General features: G+C 40.8%; 1 protein-coding gene across 3 annotated transcripts in view; it reads right to left on the bottom strand.

The window, feature by feature from the left end:
• Positions 1-1,384: 1,384 nt before the first annotated feature.
• GRAMD1C (GRAM domain containing 1C) overlaps positions 1,385-25,384 on the bottom strand; it is a 116,399-nt gene continuing 92,399 nt past the window's right edge. For all 3 annotated transcript variants that reach the window (XM_006161821.3, XM_027765653.1, XM_006161822.3), the window contains 8 exons: positions 24,552-24,670; positions 20,158-20,300; positions 18,348-18,451; positions 16,836-17,012; positions 15,199-15,256; positions 11,927-12,037; positions 11,290-11,395; positions 1,385-2,368 (listed from right to left, as the gene is read on the bottom strand). In XM_006161821.3, the coding sequence (XP_006161883.1) occupies positions 2,288-2,368; positions 11,290-11,395; positions 11,927-12,037; positions 15,199-15,256; positions 16,836-17,012; positions 18,348-18,451; positions 20,158-20,300; positions 24,552-24,670 (899 nt within the window). In that variant the 3' untranslated portion in view covers positions 1,385-2,287. The remainder of the gene's footprint in view (positions 2,369-11,289; positions 11,396-11,926; positions 12,038-15,198; positions 15,257-16,835; positions 17,013-18,347; positions 18,452-20,157; positions 20,301-24,551; positions 24,671-25,384) is intronic.

The following is a 25,384-nucleotide window of genomic DNA, read 5'->3' as shown; positions in this document are numbered from 1 at the left end:
CGGGGCGGACCTGGCACCTCGGTCCGCCCTGCCCCGCCCCAGGGGCGGCCGCTCAGCCCTGGCCGGCGCCTCCCGGCGGCGCGTCGGCGAGCAGCCTGCGGAGCCCTCGGGTGCGGGCGAGGTGCGGGGACGGAAATACGCGAAGCGCGGAATCCGGGAGGGCTGCCGAGCTACCTGACACCCGGGCTGGCCAGCCTCCATTCCGACACGCGCCACGGGCGCCACCGGCGCGGGGAGCTCTCCCAGCAAACGTGACGGCCCTCCCCCAGGGCGCTGACCCTCCCTCAGAGGCCCGCCCCTGCTCCCGGATCCCTTAATATATCCAGTTTGTTCATTTTCGTGATTTCTGGTGAGCAGTCTCTTTAGACCAGCAGGCCTCGCTAGTACTTTTGCTCCAGGAGCCTGTATTTGTGAAACAAGATTGCCCTGAGATGAACGTTCTCTCCGGGTTTTATTTTTGCACAGAATTCAGAGTGTAGACCCATGTGCATGGTTTAACTACCGCAGGCTTTTCCCTTTCTAGTTGGTGGCGCGGTTAATGCAGAAAGAAAAAAAAAATACAATTCAGATGTCTTGGGTTTTACTGGTATTCAGTGCATAGAACAGGTTCGAATTGTATTAACCGAATTCTGCACACGTACATATTTAGTCTTAATTTATAAAGTAACTCTGTTATTCTCTGAGGTCTGTTGTAAAGTACAAGTTTGAAAGAAACCACAAAAATATTCAGTTTGTCAGTGATCGCTTTTGTGAATTTAACATAACAGAAAATTTTAAGTTTCTAATCCATTTATTCTCGCCAAAAGTCAAACACTTCACGAATCCCTAACCAAAAAACATCAGGTAGATAGACTGGTACCTCCAGGTAGGCTGGTGGGATTTACCTGAAGAAATCCATTTTCCTCTCATTGAGTCAATACTTTCATTCTTTACAGGAATCTCAAAAATGACTCATAATTCCCTGTGGTTTGGGTGACTTTGGGGAAAACATGAAACATTTAATAAAAGTAATCATTGTTCACAAAGTAAGGATATATACACATCATATACATGTGTATACACACATATACATATATATAGTTCCAGGAACCCCTTCAAGAGGACAAAACAATAAAACATTTCCTGAACTTTCCCTAACTCCTGAAAACAAAATCTGATTTCAAGTCAGTCCACAAAGTCATTTTCACAGACTACTTATATTGAGACATGTATTGTCTACAACAATTTTAGGAAAGAGCCAAAGTTTGTGTCTGACTGACAGTGTCAAAGCCAGTGCACTAGTATCGGCACATACATGCCCCAAACGTTTTTATTAAAAAGCCAAAGTTTATGTGTGGCTTATAACTTACTAAAACAAGCCACACACATGTAACACACACACACACACACACACACACACACACACACGGTCACTGAAAACTACTACAAGAAAAACATTCCACCAAATAGGTCACTTCCATCGTGGAAGATCGCTAAGCTAAAACCAAGCTTAGTTCAAGTATGCATTTAATCTATCACAATGCCCAGATTTTCATAGTCTTCTGGTTTTTCAAACTCATGGTTCTTCATTTTGAATGTTGGTATGCTACATGCTTCCTTTCCTAAACTGGCTCTTTTGCCACTTCGTGTATGAAAAGGTAACATAATCTCACCTGTAATAACTACCTTAAGAAAACAACGCTCGCCCAATATGGCTGAACAACCAGTTAGCAGTTATCAACATGCAGATTCAATAGGTTTGGCTATTGAATTCTCCTGCTAAATAAAGGAGGACATTGTGATCTGTATAGTACACAGACCTACGAATGTTATGATATATACCTTTACAGTTAGTAGGTATTTAGAGGTTTCTTTTATCAGCTTCTTTAGCCTCTTGGACTCATCTGGACTGTGAAAGCAGACTACTGCACACATACCGAGTCTGTGCTAACAGATCATTTAAAGCCTCACGCTTCAACCCCACTGTAGAAATTAGGTTGTACCACTCAATTCTGGGTGTCCTGGTTTCCTTTTGTAGCACAGAAATTTAATTTCAGAATATATTCCATGGCTCACTGGATCAATTCACAGCTTAGATGTGTGTAAGAAGTCAAAGGGTAGATTCTCAAGGCCACCAGAGACTAATGTTCAAATAAATGTTATTGAAAAGAAGGCTCAGATTAGAAATCCCAATCATGAGAAAACATAGAAATGTTTCGATGACAATGAAAATCCTTTATCTTCTGGTTTTCTTCCAGGTGTTTTCTTTCAGTTCCAAGTAGCTCTACCATTGCAGTCTTCAAGTTCACTAGCTTTCAACAGCCATGCCCGTCTTGTTCTTATTTAGTAGATCAAAGGTTTTCTGAAGCATGAGGAGTGAGCTCTTCAACTGCGAACAAAATTAATTCTCAAAATCAGACTGTTTAAAATTTTCTGATTAACTTTATGCCAGAAGTTTACAATTCCATTTAATACCATTGTGTTGACACAGATGCCTAAATAAACCACCTAATTCTTAGTGCGACCACCACATGGTTCTTCCCATTTGCAGAACTTCCTCTGGTTGTTGTCTGTGCTGCTTCCCAATAGGTACGTGAATCAATAAATGTAAAGTGTAAGGCGTATTTTCTTAAATGGTTTCTGAAGTTGCAGTGGTTTCCTCAGTATCCCCTAAACAACTCAAATCTACTTCTGGGCCTTTGCTTATTACTATGCTCCTGTTCCTCTTCACCCGTCTAAGATGGATCCATACCTATTGTCTCCTTACGGTTTTCCCTAATTCCCAAAGCACTAAGTCCCTACTACTTAACACCTTGTCACTCAGCTTTGTACTTTCGTACCAGTACACATGGACATCAGATTTCTCTAATAAAACTCTTGGCAACTTGAGAGCAAGAATTATTTTCAGCATTTTTGTATTCTTTATATTCATTCATGTAGTTATTCAACACATACCTATTACTTATCTGTTACATGATAGGCACAGTGCTAAACACTGGGTTAACAATGATGGGCCCAAAGGCACTGTCCCTGCCTTTGTGGAACTTAGAGACTACTGAGGAATGAGCTACAATGAATAATCACATATATAAATATATACTTGGAAATTAATACAATCAGTAAAATATTGAGTCCTATGTAGGCCACTGGAGGATAGTAGCATCAGTTTCTGAAATGAGATCCTCCAGAGGAGAATTAAATTTTGACTTGAAGAAAGTTGAATTCTGTCATGGGTAGGATCAGTTTGGGATGCCCAGTAGTCATTTAGGTGAAGATGCCGAGTAGACCAGTGGCCGTATGAGTCTAGAGCTCAGGGAAGAGACGGGGTGAAAGGTAGATACGGGAGTTACTACAGTTTGAATGTTTGTGCCCTCTCCAAAATTCATGTTGAAACTTAATCCCCAAAGAAACTGTATTAAGAGGTGGCTTTTGGGAGGTGATTCAGCCATAAGGGATCTGCCTTCATGAATGGACTAGTAGTGCTCTTAGAAGGGGCTGGAGGAATCTAGTCCTTTAGTCCCTTCTGCCATGTGAGGACATCTATCAACAGATGGCACCATCTATAAGGAATGGCACCTTGATCTTGGACTTCCCAGGCTCCAGAACTGTGAGAAATATGAGATATTTATTGTTTATAAGTTACCTAGACCCACTGTCTCTATATAGTGTTCCCTAATCATCCTGCCTCTAAATACCCATATGTGGTTACAACTGCACAAATGGACCAAGTAAGAAGTCACTGGCACACGAGGTTATTTAACGTTAGGGGAAGAGGGAAGAGAATCTACCAAAGAACCCTAGCAGTGTATCAGCCAGGAAGGGGTCTGGTAGAAGAGATGGTTTTAACCAGCAAAAAGTAGTTTTCACCTTTTTCCAAATGAAAGAAGTCAGTTACGGGCCAGTGGGTGGCATGGAGGTTAAGGCAGCTGGATCCCACATGGCCAACTATGTGGTTCGAGTCCCAGTCCTGGTGGCTTGAAAATCATGCCAGATGTGGGTGTGCATGCCCAAAATCCCAATAGGAGAGTGGAGGAGAAGAAACTGTGATGTATTGATCAACCCCCTGGAGGGTGCTTCCTTACTTTCTTTCTGTTTTTCCCCAATGAGTGCATGTGCCTATAGCAAACTAAAAAAAAATAAAATAAGCCAGTCACAAAAGACCACACATTGTATGATTTCATCTATATGAAATGTCCGGACTAGGCAAACCCATACTAATGGGAAGTGGGTTAGTGGGGCTGGGGATTCAGCGGAGCAAGGAATGGGGAGTGACTGCTAATGGATACCTGGGTTCTTTTTCTATGATCAAAGTGCTTGGAATTAGATAGTGCTGACGGTTGCACAACCTTGTGATTATACTAGAAGTTCTTTAAAGTGTGAACTGTTAAGTGTATGAATTATGTCATAATAAACAGGCTTTTAAAAATGGTTTTGAACAAGGAAAATTAGATACATTTCAAGACAAGAATGGTCAGCTCTGTCAAATGCTGACACTAAAATGAAGACTCTAAATAGGAATGTTATTTATTTATTTATTTATTTAGAGAGGTTTTTGCTCTAGGTCATGTGCACTCACCAAAGAGCCTGAAACAAAAAGCAAGAAATCACCCCTCAGGGCGAGTGGCCACGCTACAATCCCTTCTTCTCCAGTCTGCTCTCAGAATTTTGGGCACATAAGCACACGCGCCCAGCATGAGTTTTAAGCCACCAGGTCTGGGACTCAAACCATAGTCAATTACGTGGGAGTCTAGCAACATAACCGTTACACCATCTGCTGTTCCCAGGAATGGTATTTTTTCTAAATCAGCAGACACTGGGTACTTTAATTCAAGCAATACCTATAGAATTATGGAGGAAGAACACCAAGCAGCCCGAGAATAAATGAGTGTATTAAAAACATACATCCAACTTTGTTGCTTCTAGAAACCCCACCAGAAATACAGAAAAGGGATTAATTTTATAAGTTCACAAGGGCAGGGAGCACAGAAAAAGAGACAACAACACGACTTGGGAAACTGGAAAGCTGCTAGATGACTTAACAGGGCTCAATAGCTGAACCCTAAACAGTAGGGGATGTTGAAAATCAAACAATCCCAAACAGTCCTCAAAAGGCATAGGTGTTGATGGCCGGGAACCCCTGGAATGGGAATAAAGAGGAGGCAACCAGAGTAAGGATGGGGTGCATCTTTGGGTGCCTGACTTCTCTAACTAGGCAGAAGTCTGGAATATCATTTTCTGGACAGAATAAAACAGAGGGCCTTTGGCTGGTGGCAGAGGGTATGTGTGTTGGGGTGTGAACATACAAAGGCATTCTTAAGGACCAAGCAGGGGTGGGAAATACACTGAATGCTGAGACATCCCTCCTACTCTTCCCTCTCCCACCCCTTTTTATATGCTCAGTTCCTAAATTGCTGGCAGCCAGCCCTTAATCCTTCAGGCAGGAGACTGAAAGAGTATTCTCTGTGAAAACAGACCAAACCTGGGATAGACTGAGCTGAGATACTAATACCAGGAATTTTTAGCCAACAGCAGCCCAGCTAGATCTACGGAGAAGTTCCGGGAACACCAGGCCAATCCCTATGTTAAGAGCTCCTGATCCACACAAGCAGACAACCTAGGCCTGACAGACATCTACAGAAATCCTTTAACCCTAAAGACAGAAATTAAAACAAGGAGAAAGGATCTTAGAAAATGAACATACAAGGAGAAAAAAATATTGCCATCAACAATATTCTCTGAGAGCGACTGTACCCACTAATAATGATTATAATATCCAAAACAAAGAAACAATTCAGAAAAATAATAGCTCTTTGAAATTAAACACTTGTTAGCAACACTTTTAAAACTAAGAATTTGAGGATAAAGCTGAGGAAATCTATAAGTAGAAAAACAAAAGGTAAAAAAGAGATGGAAGCTGGAAAGAAAGGGTAAGATTTTAAAAAGTGTCCCATAGAAGGCCATAACAATGATACTATTATTCTTATTATTATATATAACTTCTACCTGAATAATCAGAGGAGAGAGCAAATGAGGAGGAGGAAATGATCAACTAAATGACTCAGAAGAATTTCCAGGCTGGCCCCGTAATGCAGTAGTAGTAGGCACAGTGCACAGGACGCCAGATCTCATACGGCTGACCAAGGTTCAAGTTCCAGCCCCATCACCTACATGCCAAGAGCGTGTGCACGTGCCCAGAATTCTGATGGAAGGAAGAACTGGAGAGAAAAAGGACTGCAGTAAGACTGTGCACCACTGAGAGGTGCTTTCTCTCTCTCTCTCTTTCTCTTTCTCATGCAAATGCATGTGTATCTCCACTAGCATTATAAGAAGAAAGAGGGAGAGAGAGAGAGAGAGAGAAAGAGAGAGAGAAGGAGGGAGGGGGGAGGAAGGAAGGAAGGAAGAAAAAGAAGAAAAGAAAAGATTTCTAGGTCTCTAGGGCACGAGCTTCCAGGTTAAAAGATCAGGAATGAAAACCACCTCAGAACTCTCAGTAATAACACTGGGAGGCAAAGGAGAGTGGGGCAATGCCTTGTAAGTTCTGAAGGAACATTACTTCCAATCTTGAATTCTGTCCTCAGCTCAACCACTAATCAAGGGAAAGGGCAGAACAAAGAGTGAACTCCTGAAATATGCACTTTCAAACTCTCAGGAAGCTATGAGATGACGTGCTCTGTTAAAGGAAGTAAACTGGGAGACAGGAAACGGGGGACAGACAACAGGAATCCCCAGGGTGATGGCTGAGCACACACCTAGGGGACCTCCAGACATGACAGCTGAGACTCCCTCAGTGGAATAGCTGAGGGATGAAGATTTTGAGAGGAGGTTTACAGACAATTAGGGGGTGGAATATTTATGAAATAATACTGATAAACCGATCAACTATGATAAGAAAACAAAAAGCACAGAAAACAGTGGTCTGGGTTCATTCTAAGGCTCAGCTCTGAATAGCAAACTTAGTCAAAACAAAGTAAATAAAGAGTATTGATAACCAAAATCATGTTAGAAAGATGAGAGGAATTAGAGGGAGTGAGTGTGTGTGTGTGTGTGTGTGTGTGTGTTGGGGAGAAGAGGATTGTAAAAGGAAAGACAATTAAGTCTTTATTTTCCTTAACAGGAAGTCAAAAGATAATATCTAAAACTGAAAAATCAAGAATTATCAGTACATGCTTTTTTATAAATATGGAAGTAAAAGAAATGAAAAGAGTTACATACTGTTGTCCTTGGGAAATGGGAAGAAGTGCTGGGATTGCCATTTTTCTGAACAAACCTTGTAGAACAAGTTGTCATTAAATTATGTGAATGAATGAATAAATAAATAAACAAAAAGTGAATAGTGTATGAAGGATAAAATAGAGAAAGCCTGAGTAGGCAACTCTGAAAGAGCCTGAGTGAAAGCGGGGAGAGATACAGAGGAGCAGATGCAGACGGGTGTGGATGATGAGGTTTGATGATACAGGAGATAACAGATCAGGGTCACGCACTGGTGCTCAAGATCCAGTGGAATGGAGGAAGCAAGAGAAAGGAAGGAAGGAGTCTCCCATTAACAAATTGGCCTCTCCTGGAAGCAGAGTGTTGCTGCCAGGAGTGCAGGGCTGGGACAGTTTGCAGACTGGGTTATAGAAGTTTCTCTTTTTGGTGGCGTGGAGGTTGGGGACTGGACTCCCACATAACCAACTGTGGTTTGAGTCCTGGACCTGGCAACTTGCTTTAACTCTCTCTCTCTATGAGATGACGTGCTCTGTTAAAGGAAGTAAACTGGGAGACAGGAAACGGGGGACAGACAACAGGAATCCCCAGGGTGATGGCTGAGCACACACCTAGGGGACCTCCAGACATGACAGCTGAGACTCCCTCAGTGGAATAGCTGAGGGATGAAGATTTTGAGAGGAGGTTTACAGACAATTAGGGGGTGGAATATTTATGAAATAATACTGATAAACCGATCAACTATGATAAGAAAACAAAAAGCACAGAAAACAGTGGTCTGGGTTCATTCTAAGGCTCAGCTCTGAATAGCAAACTTAGTCAAAACAAAGTAAATAAAGAGTATTGATAACCAAAATCATGTTAGAAAGATGAGAGGAATTTGAGGGAGTGAGTGTGTGTGTGTGTGTGTGTGTGTGTGTGTTGGGGAGAAGAGGATTGTAAAAGGAAAGACAATTAAGTCTTTATTTTCCTTAACAGGAAGTCAAAAGATAATATCTAAAACTGAAAAATCAAGAATTATCAGTACATGCTTTTTTATAAATATGGAAGTAAAAGAAATGAAAAGAGTTACATACTGTTGTCCTTGGGAAATGGGAAGAAGTGCTGGGATTGCCATTTTTCTGAACAAACCTTGTAGAACAAGTTGTCATTAAATTATGTGAATGAATGAATAAATAAATAAACAAAAAGTGAATAGTGTATGAAGGATAAAATAGAGAAAGCCTGAGTAGGCAACTCTGAAAGAGCCTGAGTGAAAGCGGGGAGAGATACAGAGGAGCAGATGCAGACGGGTGTGGATGATGAGGTTTGATGATACAGGAGATAACAGATCAGGGTCACGCACTGGTGCTCAAGATCCAGTGGAATGGAGGAAGCAAGAGAAAGGAAGGAAGGAGTCTCCCATTAACAAATTGGCCTCTCCTGGAAGCAGAGTGTTGCTGCCAGGAGTGCAGGGCTGGGACAGTTTGCAGACTGGGTTATAGAAGTTTCTCTTTTTGGTGGCGTGGAGGTTGGGGACTGGACTCCCACATAACCAACTGTGGTTTGAGTCCTGGACCTGGCAACTTGCTTTAACTCTCTCTCTCTCTCTCTTTCTCTGTCTCTCTCTGGTGAAATTTAAAATAATAAATAAATTTAATTAAATAAATATTTCTTAAGAAAACCACAAAAAAAGAAGTTTCTCTTTTTACCTCAGGTGAGAGTAAGGGAGAAACTGAAGGAGAGGATGAGAAAAGTGACAATAGGCTCCCTGCTGAGAGTGGGGGGAGAACTGTAAATACCAGGCATCTGAACAGTACTGATTTGAAGTCATAACCTTCAGTGCCCCACATGATATCCTAGGAAATGCTCAATAATTAAATCTTTAAAAAAAAAAAAAAAAACTCTATGCATAGAAAAACAAGTTGGAAGGAAATAACATTTAAAAAACACTGGGCAAGCAGGTGCATGGAGGCTAACATGCTGGATTCCCCCATGGCTGACCACAGTTCGAGTCCCAGACCTGGTGGCTTGTTTTATCACTGTCCTGTCTCTCTCTCTCTCTCTGGTGAGTGTACATGCCCTATACCAAGTTAAATAATAATAACAAATAAAATTAAACAAATAATTAATAAAACACTGACTATCTAAATGCTAGACTTACCTATTTTTATTATTTATTTATTTGTTTGTTTTTTAGACAGAGGTTTTTGCTATAGGGTGTGTGTGCTTGCCAGAGAGACAGAAAGAGAGAAAGTGAGAAATCACCCTCCAGCGGGAAAGCCAGGCTGCAACCCCTTTTCCTCCATTCTCCTCTTGGGATTTTGGGTGTACACGCACATGTGCCCAGCATCAGTTTCAAGTCACCGGGTCCAGGACTCAAACTGCTGCTGATCACGTCGGAGTCCGCACCTTAACCACTATGCCATCTGCTGGTTTCTAAATGCCAGAATGATTTTTTTTCTACTATTCTCTATGTTTTTTCATTTGAAAAGTAAGTATATATTATATTCATGATGGAAATATTAATCCTTACCTTTCAAAGGGAATCTTAAGAATTGGGTCATGGGACTGAGTAGCACACATTGATGATTCTATGTTCAAAAGACAATGATAACAGCAAAACACTGAAATAACCTAAATGTTTATTCTGCAGTGGAGAGCTGATAAAATAATTACAGTGGGCGGGCCTGCTTAGATAGCAGTAATGGGCTACTCCAGAGAAGAGGGATCCCACCTGCCAACTGTGCTTCGAACGTCGAGCCTGGAGAGGCTGAAACTCGCCACACATGCACACAAATGCCCTGTATCCAAGGGGCTAGAGGACAGGAGGAAGGCGATCATAGTATGACCAGATTCCATGGAGGGCTCTCCCCAGTCCCTTCACTCTCTCTCATTCTCATTTGTATGTGCACATACTCTATCATGAATGAAGAAAACATTTTTAAAAACGTAATAATTAGGCACATTTGTATAAGGTGAGTCCTATGCAGCTGTTAAAAAAAAAAAAAAAAAAGTGCTGTGACCAACAGGTGGCATGGTGGTTAAGGTAATGGATCCCACCTGGCTGACATCAAAGTTAGGGTTCTGGACCTGGAGCCTTGAGAAATAGGCTGGGTGCATGTGCATGCATGCCCAGGATCCCAAGAGGAGAATGGAGGAAAAGGGACGCTGGTGTGACCATCTGCTTGGAGAGTGATTTTTCACTTTCCACTCTTTCTGTCTCTTCCCAACAAGTACATGTGCAAAAAAAAAAAAAAGAGCTTTATATACTAACATAGAAGTATCTCCAGGCCAGGCCAGTGGTGTTGTGGTGGGTAAGGTAGCTGGATCCCACATGCCACATGTGTGGTTCAAGTCCAGGACCTGGCAGATTGAAAAACACACTGGGCACGTGTGCGTATATGCCCAAAATCCTGAAAGGAGAATGGAGGGGAAGGCTTTCTCTGTCTCTCTCTGGTGAGCATACATTCCCAAGAGCAAAATATAAAAGAAAAAATAAGTATCCCAAGATATGGTTAATAATTAAAATCAAATTAATGAACAGTGTGTATAGTAGCTACAATTTCTATAAAGAGAGTTAATGTTGAGAATAAGATTTTACCTAGAGGGATCAGTAAAATAATGAAGTAGATACATACATGCTAATATGAAAGCATCTTCTAAATAAATTACAAACTGAAAAAAGTGTATACAGCAGTTTGTATTGTATACTCCTATCTTGTGACAAAAGTAACAAATATGAAACCAGCAGATGGCATAATACTTATGTCACTGGACTCCGATGTAGTCGACCATGGTTCGAGTCCTAGACCCAAAGGCTTAAAACTTATACCAGGCGCATGTGTGTGCCTGCCCAAAATCCTGAGAGAAGAATGGAAAAGGGATTACAGCATGGCCATCCCCCAGGGGATGATTTCTGTCTCTCTGTTTCTCTGGCAAGTACACATACCCTATAGCAAAAAATCTCTTTTAAAAAATCATAATACAAGTAGCTATGTTCATAATATCCATAATGCAGAAACTCTCTTCAAATATGGTACAGTAAATATTCTCTTATAGCCAGCGTAACTAACTGATACTGGGACAGAGAGGCTCAGCACCGTCGTACATAGAGTTGCCTACCTGTTCAAGCATCGATATGGAGTCTCGGAGCACTCCTTTTAAACGATGGGTCTGATCCTTGTTCTTCTGAACAGTTCCTTCTCTGGACACCATACCAGAGGCGAAACTGAAAGAGAAACACGACCTTCAAAATCAGGGGTATAGCTTCTGATCACTCATTTCCAGAAATCATCAGATCCCCATAAACTTACAAGCAAACAAAATTAAATGGGCAAAAAAAACCAAGCCACTTACGGGAACCAGCAGTTAGCGTAATGGCTATGTCGCTGGACTCCCACGTAGTTGACCGCGGTTCGTGTCCCAGACCCGGTGGCTTAAAACTCACACCGGGCGCGTGTGCATGCGTGCCCAAGATCCCGAGAGGAGAATGGAGGAGAAGGGATTGCGGCATGACCATCCCCCCTGGGGGGTGATTTCTCGCTTTCTGTCTCTGTGTCTCTGTCTGGCGAGCGCATGCGCCCTATAGCGAAAACCTCTCAAAAAAAAAAAAAAGTAAAATAAAATAAATAAATAAATAAACAAGCCACTTACGACTGTAAAATAGTTAGCAGACCACAATTTCTGAAATTGGAATTAAATTTGGGGTAGCAAAAGAATTATTGAAACGATATGGTGAAACAGGCCAAAAAAGACTTACTTTAAAGACTTCTCTTCCTGAAGGTGGAGGCGGTAGAAGGACTGAGCAGCATATTCTATCTTTGACAGCTTTAGAAACAGTGTCACATTCAGCAAAACCAGCAACAGCAAACTAGATAAAACAAATCAAACCTGGTAAGTCCTCACTTAGCCAGACCTCAGCATTGCTACTACAGAACATACAGGCAAAATCTTCAGAGATACATTATATCTAGACTACTTCTAGCTTACAGTTACTATTGAAATCAATTATCCCTCTTTTATTGTATTAAGTAATTACTATAAAGTATTAAACAGATGTTGAGGGAAAAAATGGAAGGTAACTAGAGTGACAAAGTCCTCAAAAACCCCAGCTCACAGATTAGGACTGTCGTTGACATTTCTCTCTGTCACTGTGAATCCCAGTCAGTATGACGTGCAACCACCGGCTTAGTAATCTATCAGGTAAGCTTTCAGATTCTATTTTTGGGTATCTTTGCCTTAAACAATTACACACCTATCATGCTACATTTCAAAAAGAAAATGAAGATCAACATGAGCTGATCTTCAGTAGATCATGATGTACTTCTTATTTCCAGTAGAAGAAAAAAAAAATACTACCAGCAAAAATGTCTTCTAGTTTATCTCGGACAAAGGAAGGACCAAACGTACATTAATGATGTTGTCTTCTAGTTTATCTCGGACAAAGGAAGGATCAAACGTACATTAATGATGTCTAATGACAAAGGAAGGACCAAACGTACATTAATGATGTCTAATGTCGTATCTAAAGTGTTACATGTGGAATGCACTTAATGTATTGGTTCTCACATTAGCGTTTGAAGTAAATGGATGCATACCTTACTACATTATTACACATATATGCAAATATATAGGTGGTATCATATCCCTCCACTTATTTTTTTTCTGTTGAAATATTGTCTTGCTGGGACCAGCATTTGCCATGGTGGTTAAGATGCTGGGCTCCTACGTGGCTGACTGTGGTTTGAGTCCCAAACACGGCAACTTAAAATCACACCAGATGTGTGTGCCCTCATGACCAAAATCCGAAGAGAATAGAGGAGAAGGGATTATAGTGTGGCCATGTCCTCAAGGGGTGATTTCTCACTTTCCCTCTTTTTGTCTCTGTCTCTCTCTCTCTCCAGTGAGTACATATGCCCTATGGCAAAAAAAAAAAAAAAAAAAAAAATCCAAATCCCCTATGGAAAAAAAAAAAAAAAAAAAAAACCTGACTTACCCTTAAAAACATAGGGTATTGGGACTGGCAGTTAGCGTAATGGCTATGTCACTGGACTCCCACATAGTCGACCACGGTTCGAGTCCCGGACCCGTTGGCTTAAACTCACGCCAAGCACATGTGTGTGCATGCCCAAGATCCCGAAAGGAGAATGGAGGAGAAGGGATTGTGGTGTGGCCATCCCCCCTGGGGGGTGATTTCTCGCTTTCTGTCTCTGTCTCTCTCTGTCGGTCTGGCGAACGCACGGGCCCTATAGCAAAAACCTCTTCAAAAAAAATAAAAGAAAAAACAAAACATAGGGTATTTTAAAATAAAACTTAGGGTACTAGCAATAAAATTAAATCTATGAAATTATTAGGGCAATGAAGTGGTATATAAATAAAAATTTCAACATTTTAGTACAAAGTGACACAAAAGAACACTGATAATATTTGCCACTCAAAACTGTCATGGCAAACTCATTTAAGAAGAATATAAAAATCTTTTATAAAACTTAAAGGAACAAATATTTCTGATGTTCTGAAATCTATAATTAGAAAAAAAAGAAAGTTGATTTAAGAGCTTCATTCTAGAAAATTCTCACCCAGAGCGTATCGGTCAGAACCAATTCAATTAAATGTAAAGGATTACCTCAAGCATCACATAAAGCCATTTAGATATTAGTACGCTAAATATCACTGGCTAAGCAGATTCCTAGTAAAATACCCTGAGATTCAGACTAATTCACCCAGGATTTCTTACAAAGTGATGCTCAGATCACTTGTACCAAAATAAGCCTGACAGTTTTTTTTTTTTTTTTTTTTTGAGAGAGAGAGCTTTTTGCTACAGGGCGTGTGCTCCCCAGAAAGACAGAGAGAGACAGAGAGATAGAAGGTGAGAAGTCATCCCCCAGGGGGGATGGCCACGCCACAATCCCTTCTCCTTCATTCTCCTCTCAGGATCTTGGGCACGCACGCACACGCACCCGGAGTGAGTTTAAGCCACCGGGTCCGGGATGCGAACCGCAGTCGACTACATGGGAGTTCAGCGACATAGCCATTACGCTAACTGCTGGTCCCGAAAGATGTATTTTTAAAAAGTGATTCTTGATCCCTACTCAGGACTTACTGAGTCAAACTTGGAGATGGGGGCTAAGAAATCCATTTTACCAAGCACCCCAAGTGATTCTTATGCATAGTAAAGGTAAGAACCACTGGTCTAATCAAATAGAGTAAAACATTCTTACAGAGACTTCTCCAGAATGTATATAAATATTCCCTTTAAATGTACAGGACTTTCCACAGCAACCTATGATGACAAAAATAAATCAGATTAGTTAAAAAGAGAAACATCTGGGGCCAGCAGGTGACATGGTGAAAGCGCTGGACTCCCACATGGCCCACTGCAGTTCAAGTCCTGACCCTGGCAGCTTGCTTTCTCTTTCTCTCTCTTTCTCTGGTGAGTACACGTGCTCTAAAGCAAATTAAAAAACAATAACAACAATAATAATAAATAAAATAAAATAATTCTTTTTAAAAATAGAGAAATAGAAACATAAATTGACTATATGCTTTTGTTTGTTTGTTTGTTTTTGGGGAGGTTTTTGCTATAGGGCACGTGCACATGCCAAAAAGACAGAGAGAGACAGAAAGACAGAAAGCGAGAAATCATCCCCTGGGGGGATGGCCACGCCGCAATCCCTTCTCCTCCATTCTCCTCTTGGGATCTTGGGTACGCACGTACACATGCCCAATGTGAGTTTAAGCCACTGGGGCTGGGACTCGAACCACAGTCGACTATGTGGGAGTCCAGTGACACAGTCATTACGCCAACTGCTGGTTCCGAATGTATACTTTGTATTCCCTTTTGATTTTTTCCAAAAATCATACATCAAATACTCTCAGACTGAAATCTATAAAATTGCTGTTTTTGAAAGATAATGTTAGTCAAACAGTGGCAATTTCTACACAGTAACATACAGATACACTTAAATTATTTTGGAAACTAGTGAAAGACAAATGACAAAAGCAAAATAAGCATTCACAACAGATACTTACAAAATACTCATTACTACAATAAGAGCCATGTTATAACTTTCTGTTTCCTTTTTCTTTCCTACAGATCATAAGAAAAAGGCTGGATTAGAAGGAGCACTGTGTTTACAACTATATAAACTTCAAATTCACTTGAAAAGAACTGGAAAAGAAAAATTTTAAGTTATTTGTAAAGACAACATGATTTAGGATGAGTTCTCAGTACATCTTTTTTGATTTGATACCCTCAGTGCTATGAAATAAATCTACAAAGAGAAAACAAATAGCCATCCTTCAGCTTTGGCTTTTATTACAAACTAATTCACTCTCAACTTTAAAAAGCAATTCGATACACCATACATGCGATCTAGCTCACTACCAACCCTGCAGATAATATTTGAGCTGGGTTTATGTATAATGTGTCTCTCTAAAAAATCCTCACCTATTCACTGGTACCCAAATCTCTAAATTCCAAAATTAAAAACCCATTCATTCTAAGGAGTGGACAAACATAGTCATACTAAGATACAAGGCCTCAGAAGAAGACCTGAGAATGTAGGACAGCTTCATAGCTCTGAGAGAAAAGGAGTAACAGTAGAAGCAAGATGTCTTTGAGATTGAGAGAAAGGAAAATAAAAGTCAGATTCCAGGGACCAGCAGTTAACGTAATCGCTATGTCACTGGACTCCCATGTACTCGACTGCGGTTCACGTCCCGGACCCGGTGGCTTAAAACTCACGCCGGGCGTGTGTGCGTGTGTGCCCAAGATCCCAAGAGGAGAATGGAGGAGAAAGGACTGCAGCGTGGTCATCCCCCCTGGGGGGTGATTTCTCGCTTTCTGTCTCTCTGTCTCTCTCTGTCTGTCTGGCGAGCACATGCGCCCTATAGCAAAAAAAAACTCTCAAAAAAAAAAAAAAGTCAAATTCCATCTCTGCTGGGCTTGTCCTCACCGTACATGCAGATTAAAGGTAGAAACCAAATGCCTATAAATGCTGGGTAAGAAATAAGGGAGCAACGTAGGCGAGACCTAGGGAGAGCATGACTATGTGGGGGCCTGGGAGCCGGGCACCCGCTCAGCCTCACAGGGCAGCTTCTATGCAGTGCCCACTGCCGTTTCCGAAGGCTGCCAGCTCCAAGTGCTCATATACAAATGTCCAACTTTTAAAATGCCATGCAGATCAAATAAAATATTTGTTGGCTGTATGTCTTTGTGCTTCTTTATACTTAAATATTAGTTATCTTTGAGGAACTCAGAGTATGATAAACATTGTCAAAAATAAAGGGAGAGCAGCCGTCCCTGTGGCACGGTGGTTAAGCAGTCTGCATCGGGAGCTGGACCCCACGTAGCTGACTGCAGCTTGAATCCTGGCCTGGCAGTTTGGAAAACACAGGACACATGTGTGTGCATACCCACAATCCTAAGGGGATGGTGAAACGGAAGAAAAAGAATTGTGGCAGGATCCTGCCCCACTGAGGGGGATTCTCTCTCCTCTCTCTCTCTTTCTTGTTAATACATGTGCCCTCAGGCAATTTAAAAAAATAAAGGGGGGGAGGAGGAGGAAAGGAGAGAAAGGGAGCCCTCCCCATGGACATAAACAAGAGGCACATTCTGCTTTGCACAACTGAACTGAAATCCCCCATCTCGGTTTACCGACAGGTACCTGTAATACCCCCTTTGACCTCTAAGCCGGTATCCCCAGAAGAATGCTGACAAGAAAGCTTAGGAACTGTTTCTGCTGCTCGGTTGAATGTTCGCCTTCTCCTTCTCAGGCCGCTAAGTTTTCCAGGGTCTTCGATGGACTGATTTAACATAGACTCTTCCAGTAACAAATCCGATTCTAAGATGGAAAAACAGGCATCTTTACACAGTGGGGAAAACTCAGCTGTAAGGTACAAGGGTTTTCTGGTGACTGTTTTGTTTCTTTAAGCCGTGGTCACGTACTTTATGCCTTAGGTTCTTATGGTCTAGATTCAAACTTTACTGTTAATGAAAAGCTTTAGAGAGTACAATGACCCCATAATGAGGTTTCATTCTTCTAGGAAGAATGTGTATTAATAAATGATGGGCCCATCAGAGCAAATTTGCCATATTAAATATTAATGAAATGGTTTCAGTTATGGAAACAAGAGGTTGTCCACTTACACTGCTCATTAGAAAGACTCCAAGCTAGGTTACAGCCTCAGAGGAAGGAGCATGCAATGTTCTAATTTTCAACGAGGGTTTGCAAGAAAGGAAGCACTAGTGAAATAAATCTATAAACAATCTAAAACCTCATTTCTTATCATTTGTTTCAAACTTTTCCTTCACCATATTTCTTATTAGAACTCATTATCCAGTGACCAAACTACTTGGGGGGGGCTTCATTTTCTCTGCTCCTACTGAGTTTAGAAATGAAACAGTCAAAGGAGAAAGGCAGGAAAAGTAATCGACAGACTAGATGATAAAGCATTAAATTACTCTTTAGCCAAAGGACCGCCAGTTTTTCTTCAACTAAAATTAATATGTTCCTATATGTATTTATTTATTTCCTTTGTGTAAATGTTAAGAAATATCTGAACAAAACAGCTGTATCACCTCCCTAGTTGGCTTCTAGGACCCACCTCCACCAAATCCACACACTTATTGAATACCATTGTCAAGTAGGCTGTATCAGGCCAGGACAACTACATCCGACAGGGAGGTGTGCGGGCCCATGGGTTCTCCAGAGCTCGGAGAGCACTAGTGCACCTCCAAGGGCAGGTTATCAGGCCCTCGCTGACATCTTCCTTGGCTCCATGCAGAAGCAGGGAGTAGGACAACCTGTGACTGCACGGTGGTGTACAAGTCACTTAACCTCGCTGTGTTTCAACGTCCTTAGTAAACTGGGGAAAAAATAACCATACCCACTTCACAGGCTTGGTACAAGTCTAAAAAGAGTATCTATAAATCACACAGAACTTTATTATATGTCTGGCATATCATTTACATTATATAAGTGTGTGAGAGACCGATGAAAATGAAAAGTTTTGAAATTTTACAACAGAGCAAGTGGACGAGTTAGAACCCCCTCAGTGAGAGTCATTCCCGTATCATCTACCAGTTCCTGCTATGACTCCAAATGGAAAAAAAAAAAAAAAATTGGGGCAATAAATGCTATCTTTACAAAAATAGATCAATTAAAAAATTTACAAACCAAGCTGCTTAAAATAATTCTCCAGTGAACTCCAGGAATTCTTCTCAATTAAAGATTTGACAAGGCCCCATGGCTGTTTTCTGTATTTCAAATCTGCAGAAACTCTAACAGGATAAGAAGGAAAGATTAGTTTTTAAGGACAGACTTTATAGTTATTTTAATATTGCAAGTACGTGTAAGATTACATTCAGTGGCAAGCCAAAAGAATTCCAAGTCTTTAAAATGATAAAAAAAATTCTATTCACTGTACTGATAATGACTCTTCCATCCTTCCTTCCTCCCTTCCTTCCTTCCTTCCTTCCTTCTTTCTTTTTTTAATTTGTCAAAGGGTATGTGTGCTCACTAGAGAGAGAGACAAAGAGAGAGAGAGAGAGTTCCAATACATCCCCATGGGGGAATGGCCACGTCTCAATCCTTTCTCCTCCATCTCTCCCTCTTTTCAGGATTTTGGGCACACATGTACATGTACTTGACACGGTTTTCAAACTGCCCAGTCCAGAACTCTAACTACATGGGTGACCATGTGGGATCCAGCCTCCTTAGCCATGAGATCACAGGCAGGCTTTGTTTATTTAATTCAAAGGCAGGGTCTCATTCTAGCACAGTCCGCCTGCCTCAGCCTCCCAGCTGCGACTACAGGCATGCACATCCCCAACTGCTTCCAACAGGGTCTTGCTATAATACATTGCCCAGGTCAGCCTCAAGATTACGATCCTCCTGCCTCAGCCTCCTGAGCCACTGGGTTTACAGGTGCATGTCACCACACTCCCTCCTCTTAAGTACTTGTCATTTTATTTCTTTCCTGAATTTTTCTTACCTAAATACCAATAAAGGCTCAAAATAAATGCTAAATTATCTGAATGCCTTGTGTAGAAAGAAAGAAACAAACAAACAAACAATTCTACAGGGCCAGCAGGTGGTATTATGGGCACCGGACACCCATATGGCCAACCTCAGTTAAAGTCCTATACCTGGCTACTTGCTTTCTCACTTTCTCTCTCTCTCTAACAGCTATTTCTCTCTGGTCAAATTAAAATAAATAAATAAATGAATAAGTAAATAAAGCTAAATAAAATAATTATTAAAAAAATAATAAACCTCTAGTGGTCATACATTAGTTGAATGTAACTACATTGACTAAGACAAGGCCAAGCATATGAAGGCCATCATTGCCTTTAATGTACAGCATTTCTCATTTCCCACTGCAGCAGAATCAGTGACTGCTCACTGCATACCCCCAAGAATTCCCAGCCCCCTTGCCATTGAAGTGTCATGTGACTACTTCTGACCAATGAATTGTGAGCACAAGTCTACCTTTCTCTTCCTGTAGCAACTGAAACAACATTTATTCTGATTCTGTAGTTCTAGGATATCAAAACCCCCATCATGAGGTCAGGAGGTGGCACAGTGGTAGACTCCCACATGGCCAACCACAGTTCAAGTCCCACACAGCAGCTTGAAAATCACACTGGGTGCATTTGCATGCATGTCCAAATCCTGAGGGGAAGATGACAGAGAAGGGGCTGTGGATCATCCCCAGGGATGATTTCTTCACTTTTTCTCTCTCTCTCTCTCTCTGGAGAGTTCATACACCTACAGCAAAAATCTTTAAAACAAACAAACAAGAAAAAACCCTTCATGCTGGGCCTTGCGTGAGGAACTCCACCCTTCTGCTGACCCTGTGCAGCATGTAATTTGAGCCAGAAATAAAGCTTTGTTGTGTAAAACTCCTACTGGGAATTTAGGACGAACCCATGGTCAGAGCATAGTCTGGCGTCTCCCAGTTAGCGCGCTCACTTAGACAGCTCACCTGAGCCTGCACTTGTGTTTGGAGCAGCGGGTGATGCAGTATCTGTTCAGGGTATAGAAGTAATCATGGTAGGGGACATCGTGTGTCAGCACCTCAGAATCCACCAGATACACCTGTGCTTCCCGACTGGCTTTAAACAGTGTCTGCCAAAATAAGATTAAGAATTGTTGCACGTATGTCATTAATGTTTGAAGTTTCTTAACAATTTAGAACATGTAAACTAGGAGTCCTCGGAAATTACAAAAGACCTTAGACAGTGCTACGGTTGTTTGTTACACCCAACTGGAGAGCGGGTGTGCTGGCGGAGCTGTCTACCAACTGAGAAGGAGGGGCCTGGAGAGACAGTATTTGCCGACTCTCAGCCATTTCACTATATGTATATGTATATACAGATAGATAGATAGATGATAGATAGATAGATAGATGATAGATAGATAGATAGATAGATAGATAGATAGATAGATAGATGATAGATAGATAGATAGATAGATAGATAGATGATAGATAGATAGATAGATAGATGATAGATAGATAGATAGATAGATAGATAGATAGATTAAAAGGTTACTGACTCCATGTGATTTTAAGAATTATTTTTTATTTAACTTTACTTATTTATTTATTTTAATTTGACCAGAGACAAAGTGAGAGAGTGAGAAAGCAAGTCTTCAGGTCCAGGACTTGAACCAGGGTCGGCCATGTGGGAGTCCCGTGCTCTTAACCACCACATCACTATAGATTTTTTTAAATTAATTATCATTTTAGGCAGGGAAAAGGAACCACATACTCTCTTGTGGGTTTATTCATTTATAAAGATTTTTTTTGAGAGTTTTTTGCTATAGGGCATGTGCACTTGCCAGAAAGACAGAGAGAGACAGATATAAAGTGAGAAATCACATCCCCCCCAGGGGGGATGGTCACGCCGCAATCCCTTCTCCTCCATTCTCCTCTCAGGATCTTGGGCACGTATGCACACATGCCCAGAGTGAGTTTAAGGCACCGGGTCCAGGACTCAAACTGCAGTCGACTACATGGGAGTTCAGCAACATAGCCATTACGCTAACTGCTGGTCCTGATTTATAAACAATTTTAAATGTCTCTGTGAAGGAACAATTCAAAAATCAATTGGACAAAGCAAAATCCCACTCCAAAATTCATCAAAATTTAGCAAAACCACCCTTCATTAAAAAGTGAAGAGTGCCACCAAACAAAACATCATTTTTCCTAAAGGGGATTTAAAGTGACTACCTGCCAAACCTTCCTCATTTTAACCATCTCTCTTCCACCTATTCTCTAAGAAAAGATTTCTAAGATTGGTATTAGATTTCCAATACCCAAATACCAAACTTTTCATAAATACTGGACAATCTTCTGAAAATGTTTGAAAGAAAACAAGTCCTTTTTAACACTGATGGACAAAGCTATGGAAGCACTTGCAGTTCCGAGTCTGCAGGTGTGTAAGAACAGATGCACTGCACTCTGGCACAGATCGGTCGGACACACACTGCACTGCGACGCCACGCCACGCCGGTCACGGGAGGTGTCCCATAGCTCACGTTTAACTTGGAAGACTCAATCTCTTTCCCACGTGCCACAATAGTTATCTAGTTTTTTGGCCCTTACCCTTGACATGATCCGATAAACCAGATTTCAGTAGTGTTCTTATTGAAATCTTCTATAAAAAATTGTAAACGTACACCAAAGTAGAAATGAAATATAATGAATCCTCGTGAGTTTATCAGCCAACTTCAGCAACATTCATTCCTGTCCAGTTTTCTTTCATTTGTCCTCGTAACCACATTCCCTGCCTCCATCCCCATCCCATGTCTGGCTACATTACTTTGAAAGGAAATCCCAAACATAAATATAATTTCATCCATAAATACTCTTAAGGTACATCTCTTTAAAAAAAGAAATATTCTTTTCTTTAAAATATAGCTATAGTACAATTTTTAAAGAGAGATTTTTGCTATAGGGCACATGAGCTTGTGAGGGAGACAGAGAGATAGAAAGTGAGAAATCACCCACCAGGGAGGATGGCCATGCCACAATCCTTTCACCTCCTTTCTCCTCTCAGGATCTTGGGTGCAAATGCACATGTACCTGGCATAAGTTTTAAGCTGCTGGGTTCAGGACTCAAACCACAGTTGACTACATGGGAGTTCAGCAGATAACCATTACTCTATATGCTGGTCTCAGCTATAATACCATTATTATGTATTTTTTTAAAAAAATGTTTAATTTCACAAGTACCTTTTAACACACATCTCAGCTATAATACCATTATTATGTATTTTTAAAAAAAAATTTTTAATTTCACAAGTACCTTTTAACACACGGTTTGTTTGAATTAGGATTGGTTGACGTGTTTTATATGCTTCCTAAATCTCTTTTAACTTGTAACAGTTTCTCCTCCCTCTTTTTTCTTATCATTCATTTGTTTAAATTGTCTTGTAAACTGGTGACTATGACAGGCATCTTCTCTCCTCCCACATGCCTGGTGCTTCTGGAAATACTGACAGAGTGGACGTACCTGCTTTTCAGTGGCAGACGTGCATTTTCCAGTAAGTGGATTGTTAAGAACGATGGTGTAGGTCATGGTTCTCAGCTGGTCACCCCCAGGTTCTACAGTCCAAGGGGTGGACACGACATCTATTCACAGCAAACACAGCGAGTTAGTTCTAGAAATCTAAAGGGTATGACTTTAAATGGAATCAAGGAGTTAGCTTTAGAATGATTTAAATTTTTATTTTTGACCAATCTCAACCTCATGATCACTGCGTAGTAAAACAGAAAAAAGGGAGAGGGATCAAAGGTTAGGCATTCATCTTATATGCCCCAGGGGGGATGGTCACGCCGCAATCCCTTCTCCTCCATTCTCCTCTCAGGATCTTGGGCACGTATGCACACATGCCCAGAGTGAGTTTAAGGCACCGGGTCCAGGACTCAAACTGCAGTCGACTACATGGGAGTTCAGCAACATAGCCATTACGCTAACTGCTGGTCCTGATTTATAAACAATTTTAAATGTCTCTGTGAAGGAACAATTCAAAAATCAATTGGACAAAGCAAAATCCCACTCCAAAATTCATCAAAATTTAGCAAAACCACCCTTCATTAAAAAGTGAAGAGTGCCACCAAACAAAACATCATTTTTCCTAAAGGGGATTTAAAGTGACTACCTGCCAAACCTTCCTCATTTTAACCATCTCTCTTCCACCTATTCTCTAAGAAAAGATTTCTAAGATTGGTATTAGATTTCCAATACCCAAATACCAAACTTTTCATAAATACTGGACAATCTTCTGAAAATGTTTGAAAGAAAACAAGTCCTTTTTAACACTGATGGACAAAGCTATGGAAGCACTTGCAGTTCCGAGTCTGCAGGTGTGTAAGAACAGATGCACTGCACTCTGGCACAGATCGGTCGGACACACACTGCACTGCGACGCCACGCCACGCCGGTCACGGGAGGTGTCCCATAGCTCACGTTTAACTTGGAAGACTCAATCTCTTTCCCACGTGCCACAATAGTTATCTAGTTTTTTGGCCCTTACCCTTGACATGATCCGATAAACCAGATTTCAGTAGTGTTCTTATTGAAATCTTCTATAAAAAATTGTAAACGTACACCAAAGTAGAAATGAAATATAATGAATCCTCGTGAGTTTATCAGCCAACTTCAGCAACATTCATTCCTGTCCAGTTTTCTTTCATTTGTCCTCGTAACCACATTCCCTGCCTCCATCCCCATCCCATGTCTGGCTACATTACTTTGAAAGGAAATCCCAAACATAAATATAATTTCATCCATAAATACTCTTAAGGTACATCTCTTTAAAAAAAGAAATATTCTTTTCTTTAAAATATAGCTATAGTACAATTTTTAAAGAGAGATTTTTGCTATAGGGCACATGAGCTTGTGAGGGAGACAGAGAGATAGAAAGTGAGAAATCACCCACCAGGGAGGATGGCCATGCCACAATCCTTTCACCTCCTTTCTCCTCTCAGGATCTTGGGTGCAAATGCACATGTACCTGGCATAAGTTTTAAGCTGCTGGGTTCAGGACTCAAACCACAGTTGACTACATGGGAGTTCAGCAGATAACCATTACTCTATATGCTGGTCTCAGCTATAATACCATTATTATGTATTTTTAAAAAAAAATTTTTAATTTCACAAGTACCTTTTAACACACGGTTTGTTTGAATTAGGATTGGTTGACGTGTTTTATATGCTTCCTAAATCTCTTTTAACTTGTAACAGTTTCTCCTCCCTCTTTTTTCTTATCATTCATTTGTTTAAATTGTCTTGTAAACTGGTGACTATGACAGGCATCTTCTCTCCTCCCACATGCCTGGTGCTTCTGGAAATACTGACAGAGTGGACGTACCTGCTTTTCAGTGGCAGACGTGCATTTTCCAGTAAGTGGATTGTTAAGAACGATGGTGTAGGTCATGGTTCTCAGCTGGTCACCCCCAGGTTCTACAGTCCAAGGGGTGGACACGACATCTATTCACAGCAAACACAGCGAGTTAGTTCTAGAAATCTAAAGGGTATGACTTTAAATGGAATCAAGGAGTTAGCTTTAGAATGATTTAAATTTTTATTTTTGACCAATCTCAACCTCATGATCACTGCGTAGTAAAACAGAAAAAAGGGAGAGGGATCAAAGGTTAGGCATTCATCTTATATGTGACATATCCCCATCTCTGACCCATTTATTTCTAAATTGTTTTCTATTAATATAATTCCTCTCTCTCTCTCTCTCTCTCTCTCTCTCTCTCATAAAATGAAAAGCTGGCTCATCTGTTGGCTTCTTTTTAGAGCTCCCAGTGACTATGAAGAGAAGTAATGGCACCAGCTTTATCAAACAAAGACAGCACTACTTCAACATCCCCATCACTGAAGACAAAACTTGGAAAGACATTTGTCACATGCAGTAATACAACCTGGATGCCAGCTTATACAGATGACAGCTCAGTGTTATTGCCATAATGTTTCAATGGTATTTCAACATATATGATTAAATAATCTTTTCCATATTAAGAAGGCTACAGGATCCTCTCTATATATTTATGGCAAGATCTTGGGTAAAATTCTCTTTCATTTGCTTAGAAACAGAACAGTGAGTTAAAAACAGACTGAGCAGAAATGCAGCTTTAGAATACAGCACTATACAGTGAAATTAACTTCATGCAAACCAACAATTAGTAAAGTATAGAT

The sequence above is a fragment of the Tupaia chinensis genome, unplaced genomic scaffold (assembly GCF_000334495.1).
Source record: "Tupaia chinensis unplaced genomic scaffold, TupChi_1.0 Scaffold139218_1, whole genome shotgun sequence".
NCBI classification, from domain to species: domain Eukaryota; kingdom Metazoa; phylum Chordata; class Mammalia; order Scandentia; family Tupaiidae; genus Tupaia; species Tupaia belangeri.
This window is presented reverse-complemented; position numbering and strand designations above follow the sequence as displayed.